We start from the raw sequence: 27,863 nt of genomic DNA, 5'->3' as shown, positions 1-27,863 counted from the left end.
GATGACCTAATTCTGCAGGAGTTTGGGTTCATCACAGTAAAGTTCTTGCCCCCGAATACCACTCCTCTCCTCCAGCCCATGGACCAGCAGGTCATTTCAAACTTTAAAAAACTCTAAACGAAAGCAATGTTTCACAGGTGCTTTAATGTGACCTCAGACACTCACTTGACCCTAAGAGAGTTTTGGAAGAACACTTCAGTATCCTCCATTGCATAAGCCTTATAGGTAAGGCTTGGGAGGGAGTAACTACCAGGACTTTGAACTCTGCTTGGAGAAAATTGTGGCCAGATTGTGTCCACAAGAGGGATTTTGAAGGGTTTGTGGCTGACCCTGATGAGCCTATGTCAGTTGCCAACTCTATTGTGGCATTGGGGAGTTCCATGGGGTTGGATATGAGTTTGGAGGATGTGGAAGAGTTGGTGGAGGACCACAACGAAGAGCTAACCACTGAGGAGCTGCAAGAGCTTCAGCAGGAACAGCAACAGATCGCAGCTCAAAATCTTGCTGCAGAGGAGGAGGAAGAGAGATGGAAGAAGGTGCCTTCTTCAGAAATTAAGGAGATTTTTGAAATGTAGGGTAGGATGGAAAGATTTATGGAGAAACATCACCCTGAGAAGGCTGTTGCAAGCCATATCAGCAACTTGTACAGTGACAGAGTCTTGGCCCATTTTAGGGAAGTTTTAAAGAGACGCCAGAAACAGAGCTCTCTGGACAGTTTTTTTTTGCGAGACAGGACTCCAGTGACTCAAGGTGGTCCTAGTGGCATTAAGAAACAGAGAAGAGAAGTAACCCTAGAAAAGCAATTGGTACCTGAGGTGTTGATGGAAGGGGATTCCCCTTCCAAACAGTAACTAATCCAATCTCTCTCCTCCTCCAGTCTTCCATACAAAAAGAAGAATCACCAATAAAGGTAAGTGTTATGCTGTTAATGTTTCATTCATTATGTCCCATTGTATTGTTTATGTACTACATCTATATTTCATGTAAAAAAAAAAATTTGTTTAATATGTCTGAGTGTCAGGAACGGATTAATTGTATTTACATTATTTCTTATGGGGAAAATTGATTCGAAAATTGTCTATTTCGATAATCATCACACTTCCAGGAACGGATTAACGACGATAAACGAGGGACCACTGTACTTTTGGCTGTCTGAAAAGGATAAATTAATTCGGCTAATGGCAATATTGGTTATAGGCAAGCTCCACTGTACTAAGTTAGGTTAGGTATTTTTTTATTACTTCCATTTTTGTGGTTATCTCTGCTTCATATTCAAGTAATACAGTGGAACCTCGGTTGTTGACTGCATTACTAGTCGAACAAATTGGTTCTCGAACGAAGAATTCCAGAAAAATGTCCTGGTTTTCATATCTTCTCTTGGTTGTAGACTGACAACGCAAATTGCTCAGGTTATGTGCTCACAGAATGCGCACTGGGCAACGAGTCTTTATGGTAAATCAAAGTCTACCATTAGCATGATACTGGGTCAAAGGAAAAAAATAAAAGCAGCTGACCTTGCAAAAGATGTGAAAGTGATATCAAAGCAAAGGGCACAATTTATTGAGGAGGTTGAAAAACGTGTCAATTTGGATAATTGAAAAACAATTCCATGGTGGCAGTCTTTCAGACGCCAATATTTGTGAAAAAGCAAGGCACTGCATAACCTCCTGGGGGAAAAAAAAAAAAGAAAAAGAAAAAAAACCAGGTGCTGAAACTAAATCCTTCAAAGCTAGTAGGAGTAATTTTAAGAAAAGAAGTGGCATTCACAGTATTACTGAATTCCAAGAGTACATAGAGGCTGAGGAGTTTGTCTCCAACAAGTGTTTAATTGTGAGGAGACAGGGAAGGGATGATGTGCCCATTGCACTTGTTAAGGAAATGTGTGCTAAATGGCGTGAAGTGCAGAAGTTTGCTGTAAAATACCATCCAGACATGTACAATGACAGTGTGATGTCAGTTTAGACAAGTGTTAAAATGGAGCCTGAAACAAACCTCACTGGACAGGCTTTTACTAAGAAAAACCAGTGAGCCAGAACATCGTGTTAGTGGTGAAAAAGAGACAAAAGAGAAACATCAAAAGGACAGTTGCCTGACATATTAATAGAAGGTGACTCTTTCAAGCAGTAACATACCCCCTCCTCTCCTCCACCTCCTGTTTCTAGTATGCCATAAGCTTTCTTCTGACAGGTAAGGGCAGTTAAATTTTCCTTTACTGTACAGTATTTTAGTTAAAGTTTCTTTTAGTAATCATTTTCACAGTTTTAAGTAGCAGTTAGTACATTTTTAATAATTATATTGTCATTTGGGGTCTGGAACGGATTAATTCTATTTACATTATTTTTCATGGGAAAAATTGCTTTGGTTGTTGTCTAGTTTGGCTGTCAAATCGACATCTGGAAAGAATTAAATTTGACAACCAAGGTTCCGATGTAGTGTAGAATTTGCATAAGAACCAATTCTTTTTTTTTTAATAATTTGCACATACAAATCTATTGCAAATCCCACATATTATACACTATAAACTATAAATTATTATCTAAATCCACTGATCAGCAAAAGTAAATACCTTTTTCTCCTATATGTCGTTTTCAAAATTTTCAAGTCCAAAATCATTGCCAATAAGGAAGAAGGTTAAAACAAAACTAGTCAAATAAATTTTCTACTTAAATATAGCCAAATGTCGTACAGAAACTTACTAAGTGGAGAAAGACGAGACTGCTGCTGTAAAATGTGAGGGCTGAGCATGTTTGAAGCATCTGGGTTGGGAGAAGCCACACGGGGTGACAAGGATGCACTTCCCCCAATAGAGAGTCCTCCACTTACCACTCCCTGGAGAAAAAAAAAATCAGTATAAATCAAAATTACAACTTTGTTTACAACAAGCTGAGTAATGTGGCATTAACCCTTTCAGGGTCGAGAGGCCCTCTCCTAAACTTGTTCTGAGGGTCGAAAATTTTTCGGAAAAAAAAAAATTATGTTTATAAAATGATAGAGAATCTTTTCCCGATCATAATGACACCAAAAGTGTGAAATTTGATGGAAAACTTACGGAATTATGCTCCCACGAATTTAGCTGTCTCGACAATGTTTACACATCGGCGATTTCGCCCACATTGAGCCCTATTTTCGGCCAATTCCAGTGTACTAGTCAACAAAAACCACAACTATTTCACTAGAACTCCATTTTCTCTATCAAATGAGTACAAGAAACCACCCATTTACCGATTTCAACTATCCAATAAAGTGGTCAGAAATTGGCAATTTTGCCAATTTCACAAAAATATCAAGATGCCAATTTCCAAATATTGTTCAGAATAAACAAGACAGACATTCCTGGCACTAAAATAACATTTTCTCTATTCATTAGTCATGTCCCCCAGGCCCCTCTTACATTTCTTTTGCTTTCCAGTATAAAAAAAAATCCTGAAGCATGCAGTGCACGAGAAAAAAAAAAACTCCGACCGTGTTATTGGTTTAAAACAGCGACTTTGCCGTGTATTTCCATATGGTAATTATGGTTGTATTCTTGTTTTCTTGGTCTCTGTTGATAGAATGGAAGATATATTACAGAAATAGAGATGATTTTGATTGGTTTCACAATGAAAAGTACCTTGAAACTGAACTCAAAGTAGCAGAAATGTTCCATTTTTGCTAATGTTCATGAGTAAACAAATCACACCACGCGTCCAATACACGTCAACTGGCGAGTCTAATACGTATTCTTTCACAAGTGTGTTGATATTATTTATGCCCTTTTCACAATAATGCAGTAGTCTGCATAAAAGTGAATATTTTTTGTGAGCAAAAATTCAAAATGGAAAGCAAAAGTAATATAAGAGGGGGCTGGGGGACATGACTGATGAACAGAGAAAGTGTTATTTTAGTGCCAGGACTGTCTGTCTTGTTTATTATGGACCCTATTTTGAAATTGGCATCTTTTGAAATTTGTGTAAAATTGGCCAAATTGCCAATTTCTGATCACTTTATTGGGTAGTTGAAATCGGTAAATGGGCAGTTTCTTGCACTCAAACGATAGAACAAATGGAGTTTTAGCGAAATAGCTATGATTTTAGTCGACTGAAATATTGGAATTGGCCAAAAATAGGGCTCAAAGTGGACAAAATCGCTAATGCGTAAATATCGCCGAGACTGTTAACTTTGTGAGAGCATAATTCCCTAAGTTTTCCACCAAATTTCATACTTTTGCTGTCATTATGATTGGGAAAAGATTCTTTATCATTTCATAAAAAAAAATTTATGTTTGAAAATTTTTCGACCCTGAGAACGTGTTTAGGATGGGGGGGTCTCGACCCTCAAAGGTTGAATTGAAACACATGGTCGCATTTTTATCTCGCGTTATGCACTGTGTGCTGTAGTATTTGTTTTATATGGTGAACACTTACCATTACCACAGATGCATTCTCTGATATCTAGGCTCAAATTTACAACTCACAGCTTATCTGAGTGAGCTGAGCTCATGATATACTAGATCTACGGCTTGGACCCTAAAGGGTTAAATTACATCTTACCAGGTGCCCTTTTTACCCCACAAGTGACAAGTTATACCCTTGTCTTGTATGTTGCAATATATTGTACACATTTTTTATACAAATTAAGAAAAACAAGACTAATATATTGCAGCTAGTTATTACTCTTATCAAGTTAATTGAATGCAGCCATCCTAGGTCAATATTAACCCAACTTAGTAGAGGTGGGCTCAAATGAAGTCACTGGGATAGGATAAAGTCATTCAAATTTACATTCTATAACAATGAATCAAGAACATCTCCGGATCAATAGCACTTGAATGATGGTTAAGGCATTTTCTTTAACCCCTTAAGGATCAGTGCCCAAGAACTACACCATGAGCTCAGCTCATTCAGATAAGCTGCGAGCGGTAAATTTGGGCCTAGATATGAGAGAAAGGGATTATGTCGTAAGCATGCACCGTATTTTTGGTTTAAAGCAGTGAATTTGTGGTGTATTCTCATGTTTTTTATGGGTGTATTAATGGTTTCTTGGTCTCATTTGATAGAATGGAAGATATATTACAGAAATAGAAATTATTTTAATTGGTTTGAGGACTGAAAATAGCTTAAAATTGAGCTCAAAGTACAGGAAATATTAAGGTTTTGTCGATATTCCAGAGGAAAATAAAATCGCATAACTCTTCCAATACGTATCCACTGGTTGGTCTAATGTGTGTTCATGAATGCAGTGACATTATTTATACAATTATTACCATAATGCATAACAGAAAATCTTCTATTTTTTTGTGTGAAAAATTCAAAATGGAATTCATGTGTAAAACCTGGGAAAGTAACTAATAAACAGAGGAAATCTATTTTAGTGCCAGGAATGCCTGCATTGTTAATTCTTGAATAAGAATAAGAAGAAAATTGTCAAAGTGGGAAGTCTGAATGTGTGTGGATGTTGTGCAAATGATAAGAGAGAGATGATTGTGGATGTTATGAGAAGAAGCTGGATATCCTGGCTTTAAGTGAAACAAAGCTGAAGGGGGTGGGTGAGTTTCAGTGGAGAGGAATAAATGGGATTAGGTCAGGGGTTTCTAATAGAGTTAAAGCTAAAGAAGGAGTAGCAATAATGTTGAAGGATAAGCTATGGCAGGAAAAGAGGGACTATGAATGTATTAATTCAAGGATTATGTGGAGTAAAATAAAGGTTGGATGTGAGAAGTGGGTTATAGTAAGCGTATATGCACCTGGGGAAGAGAGAAGTAGAGAGAGAGATTGAGATTTTGGGAAATGTTGAGTAATTGCGTGGGGAGTTTTGAACCAAGTGTGAGAGTACTTGTGGTTGGGGATTTTAATGCTGAAGTGGGAAAAAATGTTGTAGAGGGAGTAGTAGGTAAATTTGGGGTGCCAGGGGTAAAAGAAAATGGGGAGCCTTTAATTGAGCTATGTGTAGAAAGAGGTTTGATAATAAGTAATACATATTTTATGAAAAAGAGGATAAATAAATATACAAGGTATGATGAAGCACGTAATGAAAGTAGTTTGTTAAGATTATGTATTGGTGGATAAAAGGTTGATGGGTAGGCTCCAGGATGTACACATTTATAGAGGGGCAACTGATGTATCGGATCACTATCTAGTTATAGCTACAGTTAGAGTAAGAGGTAGATGGGATTAGAGAAAAATGGCAACAACAAGTAAGAGGGAGGTGAAAGTGCATAAACTAAGGGAGGAAGAAGTTCGGGTGAAATATAAGCAACTATTGGCAGAAAGGTGGGCTGGTGCAGGTATGAGCAAGGGGGGGGGGGGGGGGGTTGAAGAGGGTTGGAGTAGTTTTAAAAATGCAGTATTAGAATGTGGGGCAGAAGTTTGTGGTTATATGAAGGTGGGTGCAGGAGGAAAGAGGAGTGATTGGTGTAATGATGAAGTAAAGGGTGTGATAAAAGAGAAAAGGTAGCTTATGAGAGGTATTTACAAAGCAGAAGTGTTATAAGAAGAGTAGAGTATATGGAGAGTAAAACAAAGCTGAAGAGAGTGGTGAAAGAGTGCAAAACGAGAGCGGATGATAGAGTGGGAGAGATACTGTCAAGGAATTTTAATGAAAATAAGAAAAAAATTTGGAGTTAAACAAGTTAAGAAAGCCTAGGGAACAAATGGATTTATCAGTTAAAAACAGAGTAGGGGAGTTAGTAGATGGGGAGATGGAGGTTTTGGGTAGATGGCGAGAATATTTTGAGGAACTCTTAAATGTCAACGAAGAAAGGGAAGTGGTAATTTCATGCACTGGCCAGGGAGGAATATCATCTTTTAGGAGTGAAGAAGAGCAGGATGTGAGTGTGGGGGATGTGCGTGAGGCATTACGTAGAATGAAAGAGGGTAAAGCAGCTGGAACTGACGGGATCATGACAGAAATGTTAAAAGCAAAGGGGGACATAGTGTTGAAGTGGTTGGCATTTTGGTTTAATAAATGTATGAAGGTACCTAGGGATTGGCGGAGAGCGTGTATAGTCCCTTTATATAAAGGGAAGGGGGACAAAAGAGATTGTAAAAATTATATAGGAATAAGTTTACTGAGTATACCAGGAAAAGTGTACAGTAGGGTTATTATTGAAAGAATTAGAGGTAAGACAGAATATAGAATTGCAGATGAGCAAGGAGGTTTTAGAGTGGGTAGGGGATGTGTAGATCAAGTGTTTACATTGAAGCATTTATGTGAACAGCATTTAGAAAAAGGTAGGGAAGTTTTTATTGCATTTATGGATTTAGAAAAGGCATATGATAGAGTGGACAGGGGAGCAATGTAGCAGATGTTGCAAGTATATGGAATAGGTGGTAAGTTACTAAATGCTGTAAAGAGCTTTTATGAGGATAGTGAGGCTCAGGTTAGCGTGTGTAGAAGACAGGGAGACTACTTCCCGGTAAAAGTAGGTCTTAGACAGGGATATGTAATGTCACCATGGTTGTTTAATATATTTATAGATGGGGTTGTAAAAGAAGTAAATGCTAGGGTGTTGGGGAGAGGGGTGAGATTAAATTATGGGGAATTAAATACAAAATGGGAAGTGACAGTTACTTTTTGCTGATGATACTGTGCTTATGGGAGATTCAAAAGAAAAATTGCTAAGGTTAGTGGACGAATTTGGGAATGCGTGTAAAAGTAGAAAGTTGAAAGTGAACATAGAAAAGAGTAAGGTGATGAGAGTATCAAATGATATAGATAAAGAAAAATTGGATATCAAATTGGGGAGGAGAAGTATGCAAGAAGTGAATGTTTTCAGATATTCGGGAGTTGACATGTCAGCGGATGGATTTATGAAGGATGAGGTTAATCATAGAATTGATGAAGGATAAAAGGTGAGTGGTGCATTGAGGTATATGTGGAGGCAAAAAATGTTATCTATGGAGGCAAAAAAGGGAATGTATGAAAGTATAGTAGTACCAACACTCTTATATGGGTGTGAAGCTTAGGTTGTAAATGCTGCAGCGAGGCGGCGGCTGGAGGCAGTGGACATGTCCTGTCTAAGAGCAATGTGTGGTGTAAATATTATGCAGAAAATTCGAGGTGTGGAAATTAGGAGAAGGTGTGGAGTTAATAAAAGTATTAGTCAGAGGGCTGAAGAGGGTTTGTTTAGGTGGTTTGGTAATTTAGAGAGAATGGATCAAAGTAGAATGACATGGAGAGCATATAAATCTGTAGGGGAAGGAAGGCAGGGTAGGGGTCATCCTCGAAAAGGTTGGAGGGAGGGGGTAAAGGAGGTGATGCGAGTGAGGAATTTGGACTTATAGCAAGCGTGCGTAAGCGTGTTAGATAGGAGTGAATGGAGATGAATGATATTTGGGACCTGACGATCTGTTGGAGTGTGAACAGGGTAATATTTAGTGAAGGGATTCAGGGAAACCTGTTATTTTATATAGCCGGACTTGAGTCCTGGAAATGGGAAGTACAATGCCTGCACTCTAAAGGTGGGGTTTGGGATATTGGCAGTTTGGAGAGACATATTGTGTATTTTTATACGTATATACTTTTAAACTGTAGTATTCTGGGCACCTCTGCAAAAACAGTGATTATGTGTGAGGTGAAAGTGTTGAATGATGATGAAAGTATTTTCTTTTTGGGGATTTTCTTTCTCTTTGGGTCACCCTGCCTCAGTGGGAGATGGCCAACTTGTTGAAAAAAAAAAAAAAAATTGGAAATTTGCATATTTTGAAATGTGTGTGAAATTGGCCAGATCAACAATTTCTGATCACTTTATTGGGTAATTGAATTAGTTGATTGGGCAGTTTCTTGTACTCAATCAATAACAAAAAAGGCATTCTAGCTATATAGCTAAGAATCTAGTTGACTGCAACAATGTAATCGGCCTACAACAGTGGGCAAAAATCGCCTGTGCATAAATACTGCGGACACAGCAAAATTCGCAATGGTGTAATTTCATCAATTTTCCATCAAATCTCGTACTTTGTTTTATTACTTTCAGAAAGATTCTCTACCAATTTATAAGAAAAAAAATTATTTTTAAATTCTTGGACCCTGAGAACAAATTTCAGATTGGAGGTCTGGACCCTGAAAGGGTTAACTCACACTTACATGGAAGGTAGCCATTAAGTAAATAATACATAAAAATAGCTACAGTTAGAGTAAGAGGAAGATAGGGCAAGAGGAAAATGGCAACAACAAGTAAGAGGGAGGTGAAAGTGTATAAACTAAGAGAGGAGGACGTTCGGGTAAGACATAAGCACTATTGGCAAAAAGGTGGGCTGGTGCAAGTATGAGTAGAGGGGGGGTTGAAGAGGATTGGAATAGTTTTAAAAATGCAGTATTAGAATGTGGGGCAGAAGTATGTGGATATAGGAGGGTGGGTGCAGGAGGAAAGAGGAGTGATTGGTGGAATGATGAAGAAAAGGGCGTGATAAAAGAGAAAAAGGTAGCTTATGAGAGGTATTTACAAAGCAGAAGTGTTATAAGAAGAGCAGAGTATATGGAGAGCAAAAGAAAGGTGAAGAGTGGTTAGGGAGTACAAAAGAAGAGCAGATGATAGAGGGGGAGAGGCACTGTCAAGAAATTTTGATGAAAAGAAAAAATTTTGGAGATAAACAAGTTAAGAAAGCCTAAGGAACGAATGGATTTGTCAGTTAAAAACAGAGTAGGGGAGTTAGTAGATGGGGAGATGGAGGCATTGGGCAGACGGCAGGAATATTTTGATGAACTTTTAAATGTCGACGAAGAAAGGAGGTGGTAATTTCATGCACTGGCCAGGGATGTATATCATCTTTTAGGAGTGAACAAGAGCAGGATGTGACAAAAATGTTAAAAGTGGGTAGGGGGGGAGGGTGTTGGAGTGATTGGCATTTTTGTTTAATAAATGTATGAGAGAGGGAGGGTACCTAGGGATTGGCAGAGAGCATGTGTAGTCCCTTTATATAAAGGGAAGGGAGACAAAAGAGATTGTAAAAATTATAGAGCCATAAGTTTACTGAGAATACAAGGGAAAGTGTTTGGTAGGGTTATTATTCAAAGAATTAGAGGTAAGACAGAATGTAGGATTGCGGATGAGCAAGGAGGTTTTCGAGTGGATAGGGGATGTGTAGATCAAGTGTTTGCATTGAAGCATGTCAACAGCATTTAGATAAAGGTAGGGAAGTTTTTATTGCATTTACAGATTTAGTTAAGGCATATGGCAGAGTGGATTGGGGAGCAATGTGGGAGATGTTGCAAGTATATAGAACAGGAGGTTAAGTTACTAAATGCTGTACAGAGTTTTTATGAGGATAGTGAGGCTCAGGTTAGGGTGTGTAGAAGAGAGGGAGACTACTTCCCGGTAAAAGTATGTTTTAGACAGGGATGTATAATGTCACCTGGTTGTTTAATATATTTATTGATGAGGTTGTAAAAGAAGTAAATGCTAGGGTATTCGGGAGAGGGGTGGGATTAAATTATGGGGAATCAAATACAAAATGGGAATTGACACAGTTACTTTTTGCTGAGATTCTAAAGAAAAACTGCAAAGGTTAGTGGATGAGTTTGGAAGTGTGTGTAAAGGTAGAAAGTTGAAAGCGAACATAGAAAAGAGTAAGGTGATGAGGGTATCAAATGATTTAGATGAAGAAAAATTGGATAACAAATTGGGGAGGAGGATGGAAGAAGTGAATGTTTTCAGATATTTGGGAGTTGACGTTTCAGCGGATGGTTTTATGAAGGATAAGGTTAATCATAGAATTGATGAAGGAAAAAAGGCGAGTGGTGCGTTGAGGTATATGTGGAGACAAAAAACGTTATCTATGGAGGCAAAGGGAATGTATGAAAGTATAGTAGTACCAACACTCTTATATTGGTGTGAAGCTTGGGTTGTAAGTGCTGCAGCAAGGAGGCAGTTGGAGGCAGAGATGTCCTGTCTAAGGGCAATGTGTGGTGTAAATGTTATGCAGAAAATTCGGAGTGTGGAAATTAGGAGGAGGTGTGGAGTTAATAAAATTATTAGTCAGAGGGCTGAAGAGGGGTTGTTGAGGTGGTTTGGTCATTTAGAGAAAATGGGTCGAAGTAAAAAGACATCAAGAGCATATAAATTTCTGTAGGGGAAGGAAGGTGGGGAAGGGGCCGTCCTCGAAAAGGTTGGAGGGAGGAGGTAAAGGAGGTTTTGTGGGCGAGGGGCTTGGACTTCAAGTAAGCGTGCGTGAGCGTGTTAGATAGGAGTGAATGGAGACAAATGGTATTTGAGACCTGACAAGCTGTTGGAGTGTGAGCAGGGTAATATCTAGTGAAGGGATTCAGGGAAACCAGTTAGTTTTGTATAGCCGGACTTGAGTCCTGGAAATGGGAAGTACAAAGCCTGCACTTTAAAGGAGGGGTTTGGGATATTGGCAGTTTGGAGGGATATGTTTTTATCTTTATATGTATATGCTTCTAAACTGTTGTATTCTGAGCACCTATGCAAAAACAGTGATTGTGTGTGAGTGAAGTGTAAGTGTTGAGTGATGATGAAAGTATTTTCTTTTTTGGGATTTTCTTTTTTTTTGGGTCACCCTGCCTCGGTGGGAGACGGTCGACTTGTTTAAAAAAAAAAAAAAAAAAAGACTTGGAGAGCATATAAATCTGTAGTGGAAGGACGACAGGGTAGGGGCTGTCCTAGGAAAGGTTGAGAGAGAAGAGGGTAAAGGTGGTTTTGCATACAAGAGAATTAGACATCCAGCAAGTGGAGGCAGGTGGTGTCAGAGCTTAAGCAACATTTATGAAAGTATTCAGAAAACCCAGTTAGCCAGACTTGAGTCCTGGAGGTGGAGAGTACAATAGGAGGGGTGAGGATTTACAGTTTTGAACTGTAGTAATGGCGTGCCTCTGACAAGACAATGATGTAATGAGTGATGGTAGAAGGGTTTCTTCTTTTTTATGAGTCGCCCTTCCTCGGTGGGCGATGACCAGTGTGTTAAAAACAAAAATAATAGGTAAATGATAAGTACAGTCTCTCCTCTCTTAAAGACAGAGTTCCGTTTCGAAGACCATGTCGTTAAACAAATCCGTCGCTAAGTGAGGAGCATGCTATAATGGTAGTGTGTGTGTCAACCATCTTTGATATTGTTTTATGTCACCTTTGCACCATTAATAACATTTCTGATATATTTTAAAATATTTATACAGTAGTGTACTGTATATTGAAATAAAGAGAATACACAAAAAAAAACACACAAAGAAGAGAGGAGCCTACGATGATGAATCGGTCAGATTTGGACCGATATGTTGTCGTAAGCTCCTCTCTTCTTTACTTTTACCTTTGATATACCTTTGAAGAATTTCGAGTATATCTACTCTCTGAGCCCGGCCATGGGCCAGGCTCGTCTGGTGCTTGCCTGGTCAACCAGGCTATTGCTGCTGGAGGCCCGCTGCCCCACATATCCATCACAGCCTGGTTGATCTGGCACCTGGTGAAGATACTTGTCTAGTTTCCTCTTGAAGGCTTCAACACTTGTTCCAGTGGTGTTTGATATCTTCTGGTAATATGTTGAAAAGTCTGGGACCCCGGATGTTGATACATTGTTCCCTTATTGTCCCCACCGCACCCCTGCTCCTCACTGGGTTTATTTTACACTTCCTCCCATATCTCTCACTCCAGTATGTTGTTATGGCAGTGTGCAGATTTGGGACCAAGCCCTCAAGTACCTTCCAGGTATATATTACCATGTACCTCTCTCTCCTCTGCACCAAAGAGTACACGTTCAAGACTTGCAGGCGTTCCCAGTAGTTTAGGTGCTTTACTGGCTCAATGTGAGCCGTAAACGATCTCTGTATTTGTTCCAGCTCCAATATTTCTCATGCCCTGAACGGGGCCGTCAGCGCTGAGCAATATTCTAAGTGAGGGAGCACTAGCGATTTGAAGTGTGTCGCCATCGGCATTGTTTCCCTTGTTTTGAAAGTTCTCAATACCCACCCAGTCATCTTCCTGGCTGTCATGATCTTTGTCTTGTTATGGTCTTTAAAAGAAAGGTCCGCTGACGATTATTCCTAGGTCTTTTACGTGTTCCTTACGTTCTATTTGGTGACCCTCTTGAGTATTTTATATAGTGCTCCTTTTGAGTTCTTCATTCTTTCCATACCTAAGCAGCTGGAACTTATCTCCATTGAACGTCATGTTTCCCACTGCCCACTGGAAAACCCTGTTTATGTTTTCCTGTACTTTTTCAGTGTCCTCTACCGAACTGACTTTCATGTTTATTTTAGTGTCATCTGCAAATAATGATACAAAAGTGTGCCGGGTGTTTTGTCTATGTCTGCTATGAGGATGAGGAACAGTAGAGGTGCCAGGACAGTGCCTTGGGGCACTGAGCTTTTGACCTCGCTGATGCTGGATCTTGCCCTGTTCACTATTACTTTTTGTGTTGTGTGCGTTAGGAAACCAAAAATCTATCTGCCTACCCTCCCCATAATGCCCATGGCCTTCATTTTGTGCGCTATCACTCCATGATCGCATTTGTCGAACGCTTTTGCAAAATCTGTGTAAATCACATCTGCATTTTGGTTGTCTTCCAGTGCCTCCGTAATTCTGTCATAATGGTTCAGCAGCTGTGACAGACATGATCGTCCTGCTCTAAAACCATGCTGGTTCGGGTTATGCTGGTCCATGAAATTTGTAACCTGCCATCTCATCACTCTTTCGAAGATTTTTATGATGTGAGAGGTTAGGGCTACTGGTCTGTAATTTTCAGCTAGTCCTCTACTGCCTCCCTTGTGCAAAAAAGCTATGTCTGTACTCTTTAAGGCCTCTGGTATTTCACCTAGATCTAAGCTCTTTCTCCAAAGAATACTGAGGGCTCGTGCTAGTGGTACTTTGCACTTCTTTATAAATAGAGCATTCCATGAATCTGGTCCAGGTGCTGAGTGAGTGGGCATGTTTTCCATTTCTTTTTTGAAATCTATGGGACTTGTACTAATGTCAGTTAGCTGGTCTGTGCGGCCTTCTTCTGGAGTGAAAAATATTTCTGCATTTTCTACCTTGCTGTCATTTAGTGGGTTGCTGAACATCGACTCATACTGTTCTTTTAGGATTTCACTCGTTTCCTGTTCATCATCAGTATACGAGTCTCCTCTCAGTAGTGGTCCAATTCTACAGGTAGTTCTTAGCTTGGATTTTGCGTAGGAATAGAAACATTTTGGGTTTCTTGCAATATCCTGTATGGCCTTTTGTTCCCTTCTGTGAGGTATGACATCCTAAATTTTTGCTCTAATTCAGTGATCTCTCTGCTAAGTCTATCTTTCCTCTGTTGTAGCATATTTGTGTTTTTAAGCAGTTCAGTAACCCGTTTTCTTCTTCTGTACTATCTCCTACGCTCTCTCTCTATATCTGATCTTCCTCCGGGTTTCCTCAATGGTACATGTTTCATACATACTTTGTATGCTTCTGTATTCAGCTTCTCTAGCCACTGGTGGGGATTTAGGGTGCTCATGTCTGATTCCCAGGGTATGTCTGATAGCTCTTGGTTTATTTTTTCCCAGTTAATTCTATGGTTGTTAAAATTAAACTGACTGAACATTACGTCTCTAACTTTAGTGATGCAGTCTCCTACCCGAGTTAATACAGTGGACCCCCGGTTCGCGATGCTATCAGTATCCGATGCATTATATCGCAGAAAATTTGCCTCGGTTCCAGTTACAAAACCCGGTATGCGATACGATTCGTACGAGACGTGTCCACGTGTGGCCTGAACTGAACCATGTGTGCCAGTGTTTACAAGCCAGACAGTGTGCGCGCATCTAAGGATACATTCGGTACATTCCATATTATCCATATTATCACTGTTTTTGGTGCTTGTTTCTGCAAAATAAGTCACCATGGGCCCCAAGAAAGCTTCTAGTGCCAACTCTTCGAGACAAAGGGTGCTAATGACTATTGAAATGAAGGAAGAGATAATTGCAAAGTACGAAAGTGGAGTGCGTTTGTCGGAGCTGGTCAGGTTGTATAGTAAACCCCAATCAACCATCTCTACTATAGTGAGCAGGAAAATGCCAATCAAGTAAGCTGTTCTTGCAAAAGGTGCAACTGTGATTACGAAACAGCGACCGCAAGTGTTAGAAAATGTTGAGGGACTGTTATTGGTGTGGATAAATGAAAAACAGATAGCAGGAGATAAAAAACTCACAAGCGATCATTTGTGAAAAGGCTAGACAGTTGCATGACGATTTGGTGAAGAAATTGCCTGCAACTAGTAGTGTTGTGAGTGAATTTAAGGCCAGCAAAGGTTGGTTTGAAAGATTTAAGAATCGTAGTGGCATACATAGTGTGATTAGGCATGGTGAGGCTGCCAGTTCAGACCACAAAGCAGCTGAATTTTTTTTTTTTCCCAACAAGTTGGCCGTCTCCCACCGAGGCAGGGTGACCCAAAAAAGAAAGAAAATCCCCAAAAAGAAAATACTTTCATCATCATTCAACACTTTCACCACACTCGCACATTATCACTGTTTTTGCAGAGGTGCTCAGAATACAACAGTTTAGAAGCATACACATATAAAGATACACAACATATCCCTCCAAACTGCCAATATTCCAAAACCCCTCCTTTAAAGTGCAGGCATTGTACTTCCCATTTCCAGGACTCATGTCCGACTATATGAAAATAACCGGTTTCCCTGAATCCCTTCACTAAATATTACCCTGCTCACACTCCAACAGATCGTCAGGTCCCAAGTACCATTCGTCTCCATTCACTCCTATCTAACACGCTCACTCACACTTGCTGGAAGTCCAAGCCCCTTGCCCACAAAACCTCCTTTACCCCCTCTCTCCAACCCTTTCGAGGACGACCCCTACCCCGCCTTCCTTCCCCTATAGATTTATATGCTTTCCATGTCATTCTACTTTGATCCATTCTCTCTAAATGACCAAACCACCTCAACAACCCCTCTTCTGCCCTCTGACTAATACTTTTATTAGCTCCACACCTTTTCCTAATTTCCACACTCCGAATTTTCTGCATAATATTTACACCACACATCGCCCTTAGACAGGACATCTCCACTGCCTCCAACTGTCTCCTCGCTGCTGCATTTACCACCCAAGCTTCACACCCATATAAGAGTGTTGGTACTACTATACTTTCATACATTCCCTTCTTTGCCTCCATAGATAACGTTTTTTGACTCCACATATACCTCAACGCACCACTCACCTTTTTTCCCTCATCAATTCTATGATTAACCTCATCCTTCATAAATCCATCCGCCGACACGTCAACTCCCAAGTATCTGAAAACATTCACTTCTTCCATACTCCTCCTCCCCAATTTGATATCCAATTTTTCTTTATCTAAATCATTTGGCACCCTCATCACCTTACTCTTTTCTATGTTCACTTTCAACTTTCTACCTTTACACACATTCCCAAACTCATCCACTAACCTTTGCAATTTTTCTTTAGAATCTCCCATAAGCACAGTATCATCAGCAAAAAGTAACTGTGTAATTCCCATTTTGAATTTGATTCCCCAAAATTTAATCCCACCCCTCTCCCGAACACCCTAGCATTTACTTCCTTTACAACCCCATCTATAAATATATTAAACAACCATGGTGACATTACACATCCCTGTCTAAGACCTACTTTTACCGCGAAGTAGTCTTCCTCTCTTCTACACACCCTAACCTGAGCCTCACTATCCTCATAAAAACTCTTTACAGCATTTAATAACTTACCACCTATTCCATATACTTGCAACATCTGCCACATTGCTCCTCTATCCACTCTATCATATGCCTTTTCTAAATCCATAAATGCAATAAAAACTTCCCTACCTTTATCTAAATACTGTTCACATATATGCTTCAATGTAAACACTTGATCTACACATCCCCTACCCACTCTCAAACCTCCTTGCTCATCCACAATCCTACATTCTGTCTTACCTCTAATTCTTTCAATTATAACCCTACCGTACACTTTTCCTGGTATACTCAGTAAACTTATTCCTCTATAATTTTTACAGTCTCTTTTGTCCCCTTTCCCTTTATATAAAGGGACTATACATGCTCTCCGCCAATCCGTAGGTACCTTCCCCTCTTTCATACATTTATTAAACAAAAGTACCAACCACTCCAACACTATATCTCCCCCTGCTTTTAACATTTCTGTCATGATCCCATCAGTTCCAGCTGCATAAATTCAAGGAGTACATAGAGGCTGAAGGATTGAAACCTGAACAAGTGTTTAATTGTGACGAAACAGGCCTGTTTTGGAAGAAATTGCCAAGCAGGACCTACATTACTCATTAAGACTTGCTACCTTAAGTCCTAATGGAGGGGGATTCCCCTTCTAAACAATAGGTTCAACACTCTCCCCTCCTCCCATCCCATCAATCATCACCAGATCTTCACTAAAGGTAAGTGTCAATTATTCTATTGTTATTATTCTATTGCTATTGTTGTTGTTGTAATTATTCTATTGCATTAAACTTTATATTTCATGTGGTAAAAGTTTTTTTTCATACTTTTGGGTGTCTTGCACGGATTAATTTGATTTCCATTATTTCTTATGGGGAAAATTGATTCGCTTTCCCATAATTTTGGTTTACGATGAGCTCTCAGGAACAGATTAATATTGTGAACCGGGGGTCCACTGTACTAGTTTGAACCTCTATGATGTTATGATCAGAGTAAATAGTTTTGGAAAATGTTATGTCTCTGATCAGTTCCTCGTTGTTTGTTAATATCAAATCCAGGGTATTTTCATTTCTAGTGGAATCAATTACCTGTTGGTTTAAAGAGTACTTTTCACAAAACTTCATTATTTCCCTGGTATGTACCTGTTGAGCCAGGGTGCTGCCCGGGGATATTTCTGGTATAACATTACGTTATGCCATCTTCCATTTTACATGAGGGATATTAAAATCTCCAAGGAGTAAAATATTTGGTGTAGGACTTTCTAGCCTATCCAGATAGCTATCTATCTTACTTAACTGATCTGTGAATTCCTCAGCAATTGCCGATGGTGTTGGATTGTGTGTGTATTGTTCCAGTCACGGTACTGTGCCCTTTCTTTGTTATTAAAGAAACAGAATAGAGGAAATCAGCTATAATATACATTATTTTGGTATAAATACTGGTCAGAGAGCCCGTTATAAGTCCGAGGCATCAGTTACGATTATGTTGCTAAGTGAGGAGAGGCTGTACAATCTTTTGCTTTTTGTTTTTTTCTTATTTTCATTAAAATTTCTTGACAGTGCCCTGCCTTGGTGGGAGACAGCCGACTTGTTGAAAAAAAAAATTGTTTTTTTTTTTTTAACCCTTAAACTGTCCAAACGTAGATCTACATTTTTTCAACATTTGAAAGTAGTATGTAAAAAAAATGTAGACTTTTTTTTTTTACATTTGAAAACATGTAAAAAACTTATATACTTTTTTCTTTGTTATATCTGAAAATATGTAAAAAACATAGACCTACTTTTGGAGCACTACGCATGTGAATGTAGATCTGTTTGGACAGTTTAAGGGTTAAATTTGCTCAGTTATACCCCGTCTTATAAGTGAATACTACCAAATAAATAAGCAAGAATAATCAAAATACCAAAAAAGTATATAAGAACTTAAGAATGAAGGAGCACTGCAGTAGGCTTACCAATTCATGTGAAAGACATCCATCTCAAATCAAATCTTTCTTACTAATATATTTGTCCAACCTATTTTCAAAACACCCTAAGGTTGTTTATGAAACTAAGTAAACAGCAGCTTTTACTGTGCTTCATCACTGTTAAAAGTACCACATGAAGGCAGCTTACCTGAGGAGTTGGAGAAGGAGTGAGGGTCGTGCGGTGTGGAATGAGAGGTTGTGAATGCTGTCCCTTAAGAAATTTCAGGACTGTAGAAATTGCATCTCGTTGAGTAGGGGTGACTGTCCCACTCTTAAGTTGGTTTAGCAACTGGCCAGCTGTAACATGACCACTAGCTACCCCTGAGTAAACAAACAAAGTATATACTTTGTACATTTCACATTAATAACATTCCTATTTACTTGTAAAAAAAAAAAAATCATCATCTAAAACTTTGTTATGAAACATTTACTTAATGCAATAAGTCATATTTCATCACCATTGACAACCACATGTATAAATAACTGGAATCTAAATTTTTTTCTATAAGCACAACAGCCATCTCCCACTGGGGCCGGTGATCCAAAAAACAAACACTTTCACCATCATTCACACAATCACTATCTCTGCAGAGGCGCTCAGATATGACAGTTTAGATGTCACTCCAAACAGCCAATATCCAAACCACTCGTTTAAAGTGTAGGCACTGTACTTCCCACCTCCAAACTCAAGTCCTGCTAAATGGTTTCCCTGAATCCCTTCACAAAATATTACCCTGCTCACACTCCAACATCTCGTCAGGTCCCAAAAATTATTCATCTCCATTCACTCCCACCTAACATGCTCTCACATGCCTGCTGCATGTCCAAACCAATTGCACACAAAACCTGTTTTACCCCCTCCCTCCATCCTTTTCCTAGGACGACCCCTAACCCTCTATTACAGATTTATACGCCCTCCAAGTCTTCCTATTTTGCTTCCTCTCTAAATGACCAAACCACCTCAATAATCCCTCTTCAGCCCTCTGAATAATAGTAACTCAACACCACCTATTCCTAATTTCCACACTACAAAGTCTCTGCATAATATTTGCGCCACACATTGCTCTCAGACATGACATCTCCACTGCCTCCAGCCTTCTCCTTGCTGCAGCAATTACAACCCATGCTTCACACCCATATAAGTGTGTTGGTATCACTATACTCTCATACATTCCCTTCTTTTCTTCCAAGGGTAACATTTTTTGTCCACAAATACCTCAATGTACCACACACCTTTTTTTCTTCATCGATTCTATGGTTAACCTTGTCCTTCATAAACCCATCTGCTGACAAGTCTACTCCCAAATATCTTCTATACTCCCTCCAATCTGATATCCATTTTTTATTTATCTAACTCATGTCACATCCTCATCACCTTACTCTTATCCATGTTCACTTTCAATTTCCTTCCTTTACACACCCTCCCAAACTTGTCGACTAACCTTTTGCAACTTCTCTTTAGAATCTCCTAAATGCACAGTATCATCAGCAAAAAGTAACTGTCAACTCCCATTTTGTATGTGATTCCCCATAATTTAATCCCACCCCTTTCCCGAATACCTTAGCATTTACTTCTTTTACAACTCCATCTATAAATATGTCAGAAATAGAATGACTTCAACAGTATACAAATCTGTAGTGGAGGGAAGGCAGGATAGAGGTCGGCCTAGGAAAGCCTCGAGGGAGGGGGTAAAGGAGGTTGTGTGTGTGAGGGGCTTGGACTTCCAGCAAGAGTGCGTGAGCGTGTTAGACTGGAGCGAATGGAGACAAATGGTTTTTAGGACTTGACGTGCTGTTGGAGTGTAAGCAAGGTAACATTTATGAAGGGATTCAGGGAAACTGGCAGGCCGGACTCGAGTCCTGGAGATGGGAAGTACAGTGTCTGCACTCTGAAGGAGAGGTGCTAATGTTGCAGTTTTATTACTGTAGTGTAGGCATGCCTCTGGCAAGACAATAATGGAGTGAATGATGAAAGTTTTTCTTTTTTCAGGCCACCCTGCCTACCTAAGGCCTACTTTTACTGGAAAGAACTCTCTCTCTCTCCTATACATGCTAACCTGAGCCTCACTATCCTCATAAAACCTCTTTACAGCATTTAGTTAACCGACTACTTATTCCATATACTTGAAACATCTGCCACACTGCTCCCTTATCCACCCTATTGTATACTATATGCCTTTTCTAAATCCATAAATGCAATGAAAATTTTCCTACCATCATCTTATCTAAACACTGTTCACTTACATGCTCCAATGTAAACACCTGATCTACACATCCCCTACCCATTCTAAACCCTCCTTGTTCATCTGCAATCCTGCTCTCTGTCCTACCTTTAATTCTTTCAATAATAACCCTACCATAAACGATCCTATAATTTTTAGCCTCTTCTGCCCCCCCTTACCTGTTTTATAAAGGAACTATACAAGCTCTCTGCCAATCCTTAGGTACCTTCCCCTCTTTCATATATTTATTGAACAAAAGCACCAACCACTCCAAAACTAGATAGGAGTGAATGACGACAAATGGTTTTTGGGACCTGACAAGCTGTTGGAGTGTTAGCAGGGTAATATTTTGTGAAGGGATTCAGGGAAACCAGTTAGCCGGACTTTGAGTCTTGGAGGTGGGACGTACACTGCTTGCACTTTAACCCTTTGACTGTTTCCGACGTATAAATACGTCTTACGAGCCAATGTTTCTGACATATTTATACGCACAAATTCTAGCGGCTTCAAATCGAGCGCCAAAGGCCTGGTAGGCCTACACGGGAGAGAATGGGTCTCAGTGGTCGGTGTGCACCCTGTGAAAAAAATCTGGGACCTAGCGGTGCATTGTGGGAACGCCATGTTGTCAGTCCATTTTCACCATGCCTCTCGGTAAGAAGTTCCTCACTCCTCGGCGGATTGGAGGTCTTTTGTTCCCAAGTGATAGCTCTAACAGCGATGAAAGTGTCAGTGACAGTGAATTCAAGGGTTTTCAAGTGAGTGTTACCGAAAAAAGTGCCCAGGATAACGTAAATAGTGACGAAAACCCAGATGACCCACAACCTTCGACCTCTGGTGCTGTGCCGGCTTGTTCACGTTCACGTTCGCCTGTACCAGGACGAAAGAGGAAACTATTTGGTCGTGTACAACACCCTCATGATAGCAGTGATAGTGATAGTGATTTCAAGGTCATTGAAAGCAGTTCTAGTGACAGTGAGAGTGAATATTCCCCAGTGAAGCGCCAGTATGTACGACGTAGCATGCGGTCTGGTAGTGTTTCATATGTTGTTCCAAGGGGAAGGAGAAACTCTGGGAGCACATCCCGTGGCCCAACACCACGACCTGATAGTGAAGATGACGATATTGTAACGATGGGTATGAATGGTGACAGTGAGGGAGGAGGCAGTGGTGGTGATAGTGAGGGTGGCACGGCCCATGTGGCACCATCACCGGGCCACGCTACTAGCCACGTGGCTGACTCAGCAGAACAACCAGCCTCACCCTACCCCACACTGCCACAACCTGCACCACCACAACCTGCACAGCCACAACCACGGTACAATATCCAGACCCCACCAGCTGACCGCATCTGGGATTGGCAGGACGGTGACGAGTTTGTTCCCAGTCCCCATGACTTTGATGAAACACAAAGTGGAATAAAGCCATCTTGTCCACTTGGGAACAATGCCAGTGAACTGGACTGCTTTGAGTTATTTTTCGATGAACCCCTGATGGACATCATTGTCAGGGAAACAAATACATACTGTGATTACACCATGGCAAATACAATTCTCTCACCAAAATCACGGCTACACAAGTGGAAGGAGACAACTGTGGCAGAGATGTACCTGTTTTTTGCCACAATAATGCTTATGCCACATGTGTATAAGCACACTGTCACCACATACTGGACAACAGATCGCCTGATTTCAACTCCAGGTTTTAGTGACATTATAGGTGTCAATCGTTTCCTGATACTGTTGCGTATGTTACACTTTTCAGACAAAACCAGGCCTGACAGAAGCGACAGGTTATATAAGATAAGAAATGTGTTTATGTACCTGAAACAAAAGTGCTGCATGTATTTTTATCCCTTCAGGAAGCTTGTTATTGATGAGTCCTTGATTTTATTCAAAGGAAGACTCTCATTCAAGCAATATATACCAAGCAAGAGGAAACGCTTTGGTATAAAGCTATTTGTACTGTGTGATTGCAGAAGTGGTCTTGTTTTAGATATTATTGTGTACACTGGCAGTAATACTTTGAGAGATACCATGAAGTTATTGGGTATCTCTGGTGATGTGGTTCGAACAATGATGGAACCATATCTTGGTAAGGGGCATATGTTATTTACTGATAACTGGTACACAAGCCCCTTACTCAGTGATTTCTTGCGAGTGAACTTGACAGACGTGTGTGGCACAGTGCGTGGTAATCGCAAACATATGCCAAGGTTCGACGCTGGCACTCGCAGAGGTGAGGTGCAAGCCTTTGCTGCCAATGACATCATGGCATTTCGGTGGCATGACAAACGTGATGTCACATTGTTGACATCAGTTCACACAAACGAAATGGTACCCAGTGGCAGGGACAACAGAGAGACCAATGAACCCATTCTAAAGCCTGCAGCTGTCATGGACTACAACCTCAATATGCGCTTAGTGGACAAATGTGACATGCAGATTGGGTTTGCAGACTGTGTACGCAAGAGTTATAAGTGGTATATCAAACTTTTTTTCCATCTTGTTGATATCTCTATGCTAAATGCTTATAACATATACAAGTTGAAGACCAACAAAACACCAAAATATGGTGAATTTTGCCTGTCAGTAATCAGACAAATAATTGCAAAGTACAAAGGAGCAACTCCTGCAATAGACCAGCGCCCACAGACGTCGTCATCTCGTATGAGGCCTGGTGATCACTACCCCATACAACTGCCTCCTACTACTGCCAAGAAAAATGCTCAGAAGAGGTGTTATGTATGTATGCATACCACAAAACGCCCACAAACACGCAGAGACACTCGTTTTATGTGTGAGGAGTGTGAAGTGCCCCTCTGCATATACCCATGTTTCAAAGAGTTCCACAAGCTGCAGCAGTTCTAGGAACGTGGTTAGTGACTGTACATATGTATATATATTATGGAACAATAGTAATAAACATTGTTTTGTATTGTTTGTTTGTGTAAACAAAGTGTATACACAAACTAATAGTGATAAAGTTTGTTCTGTTATTGTGTTGTAAATAATGAGTGTATATTTGAACAATGCACCTTACATTGGTCTCACAGGCCACATAAGTTACCTGGAAAAGAAAAATATTGAAAAATGCAAGAAACCTTTGAATTAGAGTAAATAAAAGAATACCGGGTGGGCGGCAGTCGCCGCTGTTGCCGTACGCATGTCAATTTCTGCAAACTTTGCGGCTCTATATCTCGGTAAGTACTGATGGCAAAAAATTTTTTTTAGGCTTAAAACACTAGTAAAAATATTCCTAACATTTTCATAAGAAAAAATAATTTTTTTTTTTTTCGAATATTTGGCGACATAGAATGACAGTTTCAGAGAGGGCCCTGAAACAGTCAAAGGGTTAAAGGAAGTGTTTGGGATATTGGCTGTTTGGAATGATATCTAAACTGTCATGTCTAAGCAAATCTGCAAAGACAGTGATTTTGTTTGGGTGAAAGTGAGAGTTTTTTTTTTTCTTAAGGTCACTGCCTTAGTGGGAGACAGTTGTCGTTATAAAAAATATACATACATATATATACCTGGTATACTAAACAGACTTATTCCCTATAATTCCTACATTCTTTCTTGTCCCCATTTCCCATTATGTATACAAAAGAACTATATGTGCTCTCCACCAATCCTTGGGTACCTTCCTTCCTTACACCAATATACAGAAGAAATATACCAACCAGCCAGTTGATTAGACCCTGATCCACCATGAGACCTGGTCTCAGACCAGGCCGCCCGGGGGGGTGTTTGACCCCCCGAAACCCTCTCCAGGTAAACTGTTTTAACATATCCCCACCTGATGGCAATATCCATCCTAATTCCATTTGTCCCAGGTACTTCAACATTAACTCTCAATCTACCCACTTTATTTTATGTAACTGAATTTTAAAAATGCTGCACTTTATCCTATAGAGGAGCAATACAATTTATTTACTAATGGGCAGATATGCCAATGTTATACCTCATTATATGAAAAAATGTCTCTGATAAACTTACTCTGCAACAGATTCTGCACATCAGGACGTAAGAGAGCATCACGCAGAACTTGGTCTTGAGGTTGTGGTGAAGGAGTAACACTCATGCGACCAAGACCTCCCATCAGCTGCTTAATAGGATCAAGCTGCTGCTGCTGCTGCTAAGTATCAGAAACAGTGCTTTGATATAAAAAAAAAAAGATCAAATCATATACTAAAAGTACTTAAGACAAATACAAGAGAAATATGAAAAATTAAAGCACACAAAATATTAATACTGTTTTTCAATCCTGGGGCCAAAAGCACTGAGTTTTCTTGCCATGTCTCTTAAGCAACATGATCAAATATTAATATGCATATATTTTTTAAACACATTAGCCATTTCCCACTGAGGGAGAGGGACCCAAAAAGAAACAATCAAAAAGAAAAAACTTTCATCATTAACCCTTTGGGGGTTTCGGACATACTAGTACATCTTACGACCCAGGGTTTTTGACATTCTAGTAAGCATAAATTTTAGCACCCTCAAATCTAGTGAGAGAAAGCTGGTAGGCCTACATATGAAAGAATGGGTCTATGTGGTCAGTGTGTGCAGTATAAAAAAATCCTGCAGCACAGTGCGTAATGAGAAAAAAAAACTGACCGTGTTTTTGGAATAAAACAGCGACTTCGCACTGTATTTTCGTATGGTATTTATTGTTGTTTTCTTTGTCTCATTTTATAGAATGAAAGACATATTACAGAAATTGAGATGATTTTGACTGGTTTTACAATGAAAAGTACCTTGAAATTGAGCTCAAAGTAGCAGAAATGTTCGATTTTCACCAAAGTTCAAAAGTAAACAAATCATGCCAAGCGTCCAATACACAACTGGCAAGTCTAATGTTCTTTCACAAGTGCGCTGATATTATTAATACCATTTCTACAAATGCAGTAGTCTGCATAATGGTAAATCTTATTTTTTTTTTTTGTAAGAATAAAAATTCAAAGTGGAAAGCCAAAGAAATATAAGAGGGGCCTGGGGATGTGACTAACGAACAGAGAACTTGTTATTTTAGTGCCAGGAATGTCTTTCTTGTTTATTCTGAACCCTATTCGGAAATTAGCATCTTTTGAAATTTGTGTGAAATTGGCAAAATTGCTAAATTCTGACCACTTTATTGGATAGTTGAAATTGGTAAATGAGTGGTTTCTTGTACTCATTCAATAGAAAAAATGGAGTTCTAGTGAAATAGTTATGATTTTTGTCGGCTAGTACACTGGAATTGGCGGAAAATAGGGCTCAAAGTGGGCAAAATCGCCGATGCGTAAACATCGTTGAGACCGCTAACTTCGCGAGAGCATAATTCCGTAAGTTTCCCATCAAATTTCATATTTTTGGTGTCATTATGATCGGGAAAAGATTCTCTATCTTTTCATCAGAAAGAATTTTCTTTTTTTTTTTTTTAAATTTAGCCGACCCTGAGAACAAGTCTCTGAGAGGACCTGTCGGCCCCCAAAGGGTTAAACACTTTCACCATCATTCATACATAATCACTGTCATGGCAGAAGTACTCAGATATGACAAATCAGATGCCACTAAAAACAGCCAATATCCCAAACCCCTCCTTAACCCTTTCTGGGTCCAGAGGCCAAATTTCAAAGTGCACACCAGTGTCCAAGAATTTTCAAAAAATAATTTTCTAATTTTTTCTTATGAAATGATAGAGAATCTTTTTCTGAAGGTAATAAAACAAAAAGTACAAAATTTGATGGAAAATTTATTAAATTATACTCTCACAAATTTTGACGTGTCAGTGATATTTATGCATCGGCAATTTTACCGACATTGATTCCCATTTTAGGCCAATTATCTTATTCCAGTCGACCAAAATTTTAGCTATTTCATGAGTATTACTTCAATTCTATCGACTGAGCACAAGAAATCACCGAGTCAACTGTTCCAACTACAAAATAAAGTGATCGGATAGAGGTAATTTGGCCAATACAAAGTTCCAAGTATTCCAGTTTCAAAATAGGGTCCAGAATAAACAATGCAGGCATTCCTGGCACTAAACTAACATTTCCTCTGTTCATTAGTTACATGTTCAGGCTTTACAAATGAATTCCATTTTGATTTTTTATTCACATAATGAATTTTTATTCAAACCAAAAAATAGAAGATTTACTGTTATGCAACATGGTAATAATTGTATAAATAATATCACCACATTTGTAAACGTACATTAGACCCACCAGCTGGCATGTATTAGATGTGTGAGGTCATTTGTTTACTCTTGAACATCGGCAAAAATCAAACATTTCTGCTACTTTGAGCTCAGTTTCAAGACATTTTCAGAACGAAAACCAATCAAAATCATCTCTATTTCCATAATATATCTTCCATTCTATCAAATGAGACCATGAAATTGCAAATACAACTATAAAAAACATGAAAAAACACTGCAAAGTTGCTGTTTTAATCGAAAATTCCGGTCTCAGTTTTTTCTCTCATGCACTGTGTGCTGCAGCATTCGTTTTATGTGGTACACACATACCATATAGATGTATTCTCTCATATCTAGACCCAAATTTACCACTCACAGCTTATCAGAGTGAGCTGAGCTCATGGCGTAGATCTACGGTTTGAACCCTCAACGTAAACCCGTAAATATATGGCACGGACACTGAAAGGGTTCAAGTGCAGGCATTGTATTTCCCACCTCCAGGACTAAAGTCCAGCTAACCAGTTTTCCTGAATCCCTTCACAAAATATTACCCTACTCACACTCTAACAGCTCGTAAGGTCCCAAAAACCATTCATCTCCATTCAGTCTTATCTAACATGTTCATGCATGCACTTTCTAGAAGTAAAAGCCCTTTGCCTACAAAACCTTTACCAGCTCCCTCCAACCTTTCCTAGGTAGACTTCTATCCCACCTTCCTTACCCTACAGATTTATACACTTTTGAAGTCATTCTACTTTGTTCCATCCTCTCTAAATGACCAAACCACCTCAACACCTTCTCTTCAGCCATATGACTAATACTTTTAGTAATTACACACCTCCTCCTAATTTCCACACTACAAATTCTCTGCATAATATTTA

General features: G+C 39.5%; 1 protein-coding gene across 7 annotated transcripts in view; it reads right to left on the bottom strand.

Moving 5' to 3' along the window:
• The window catches only part of LOC128689190 (eukaryotic translation initiation factor 4E transporter-like), a 317,681-nt gene that overhangs the window by 165,933 nt on the left and 123,885 nt on the right, over positions 1–27,863 (bottom strand). For 6 of the 7 annotated variants that reach the window (XM_070087137.1, XM_070087142.1, XM_070087141.1 and 3 more), the window contains 3 exons: positions 24,798–24,936; positions 18,729–18,901; positions 2,697–2,829 (listed from right to left, as the gene is read on the bottom strand). In XM_070087137.1, coding sequence (XP_069943238.1) covers positions 2,697–2,829; positions 18,729–18,901; positions 24,798–24,936 — 445 coding nt within the window. The remainder of the gene's footprint in view (positions 1–2,696; positions 2,830–18,728; positions 18,902–24,797; positions 24,937–27,863) is intronic. The other variant, XM_070087138.1, reaches the window with a different exon arrangement.

This window comes from Cherax quadricarinatus, chromosome 21 (assembly GCF_038502225.1).
Source record: "Cherax quadricarinatus isolate ZL_2023a chromosome 21, ASM3850222v1, whole genome shotgun sequence".
In the NCBI taxonomy this organism is placed as follows: domain Eukaryota; kingdom Metazoa; phylum Arthropoda; class Malacostraca; order Decapoda; family Parastacidae; genus Cherax; species Cherax quadricarinatus.
Note: the sequence above shows the minus strand (reverse complement) of the source record. Positions and strands in the feature narration are given on the sequence as shown.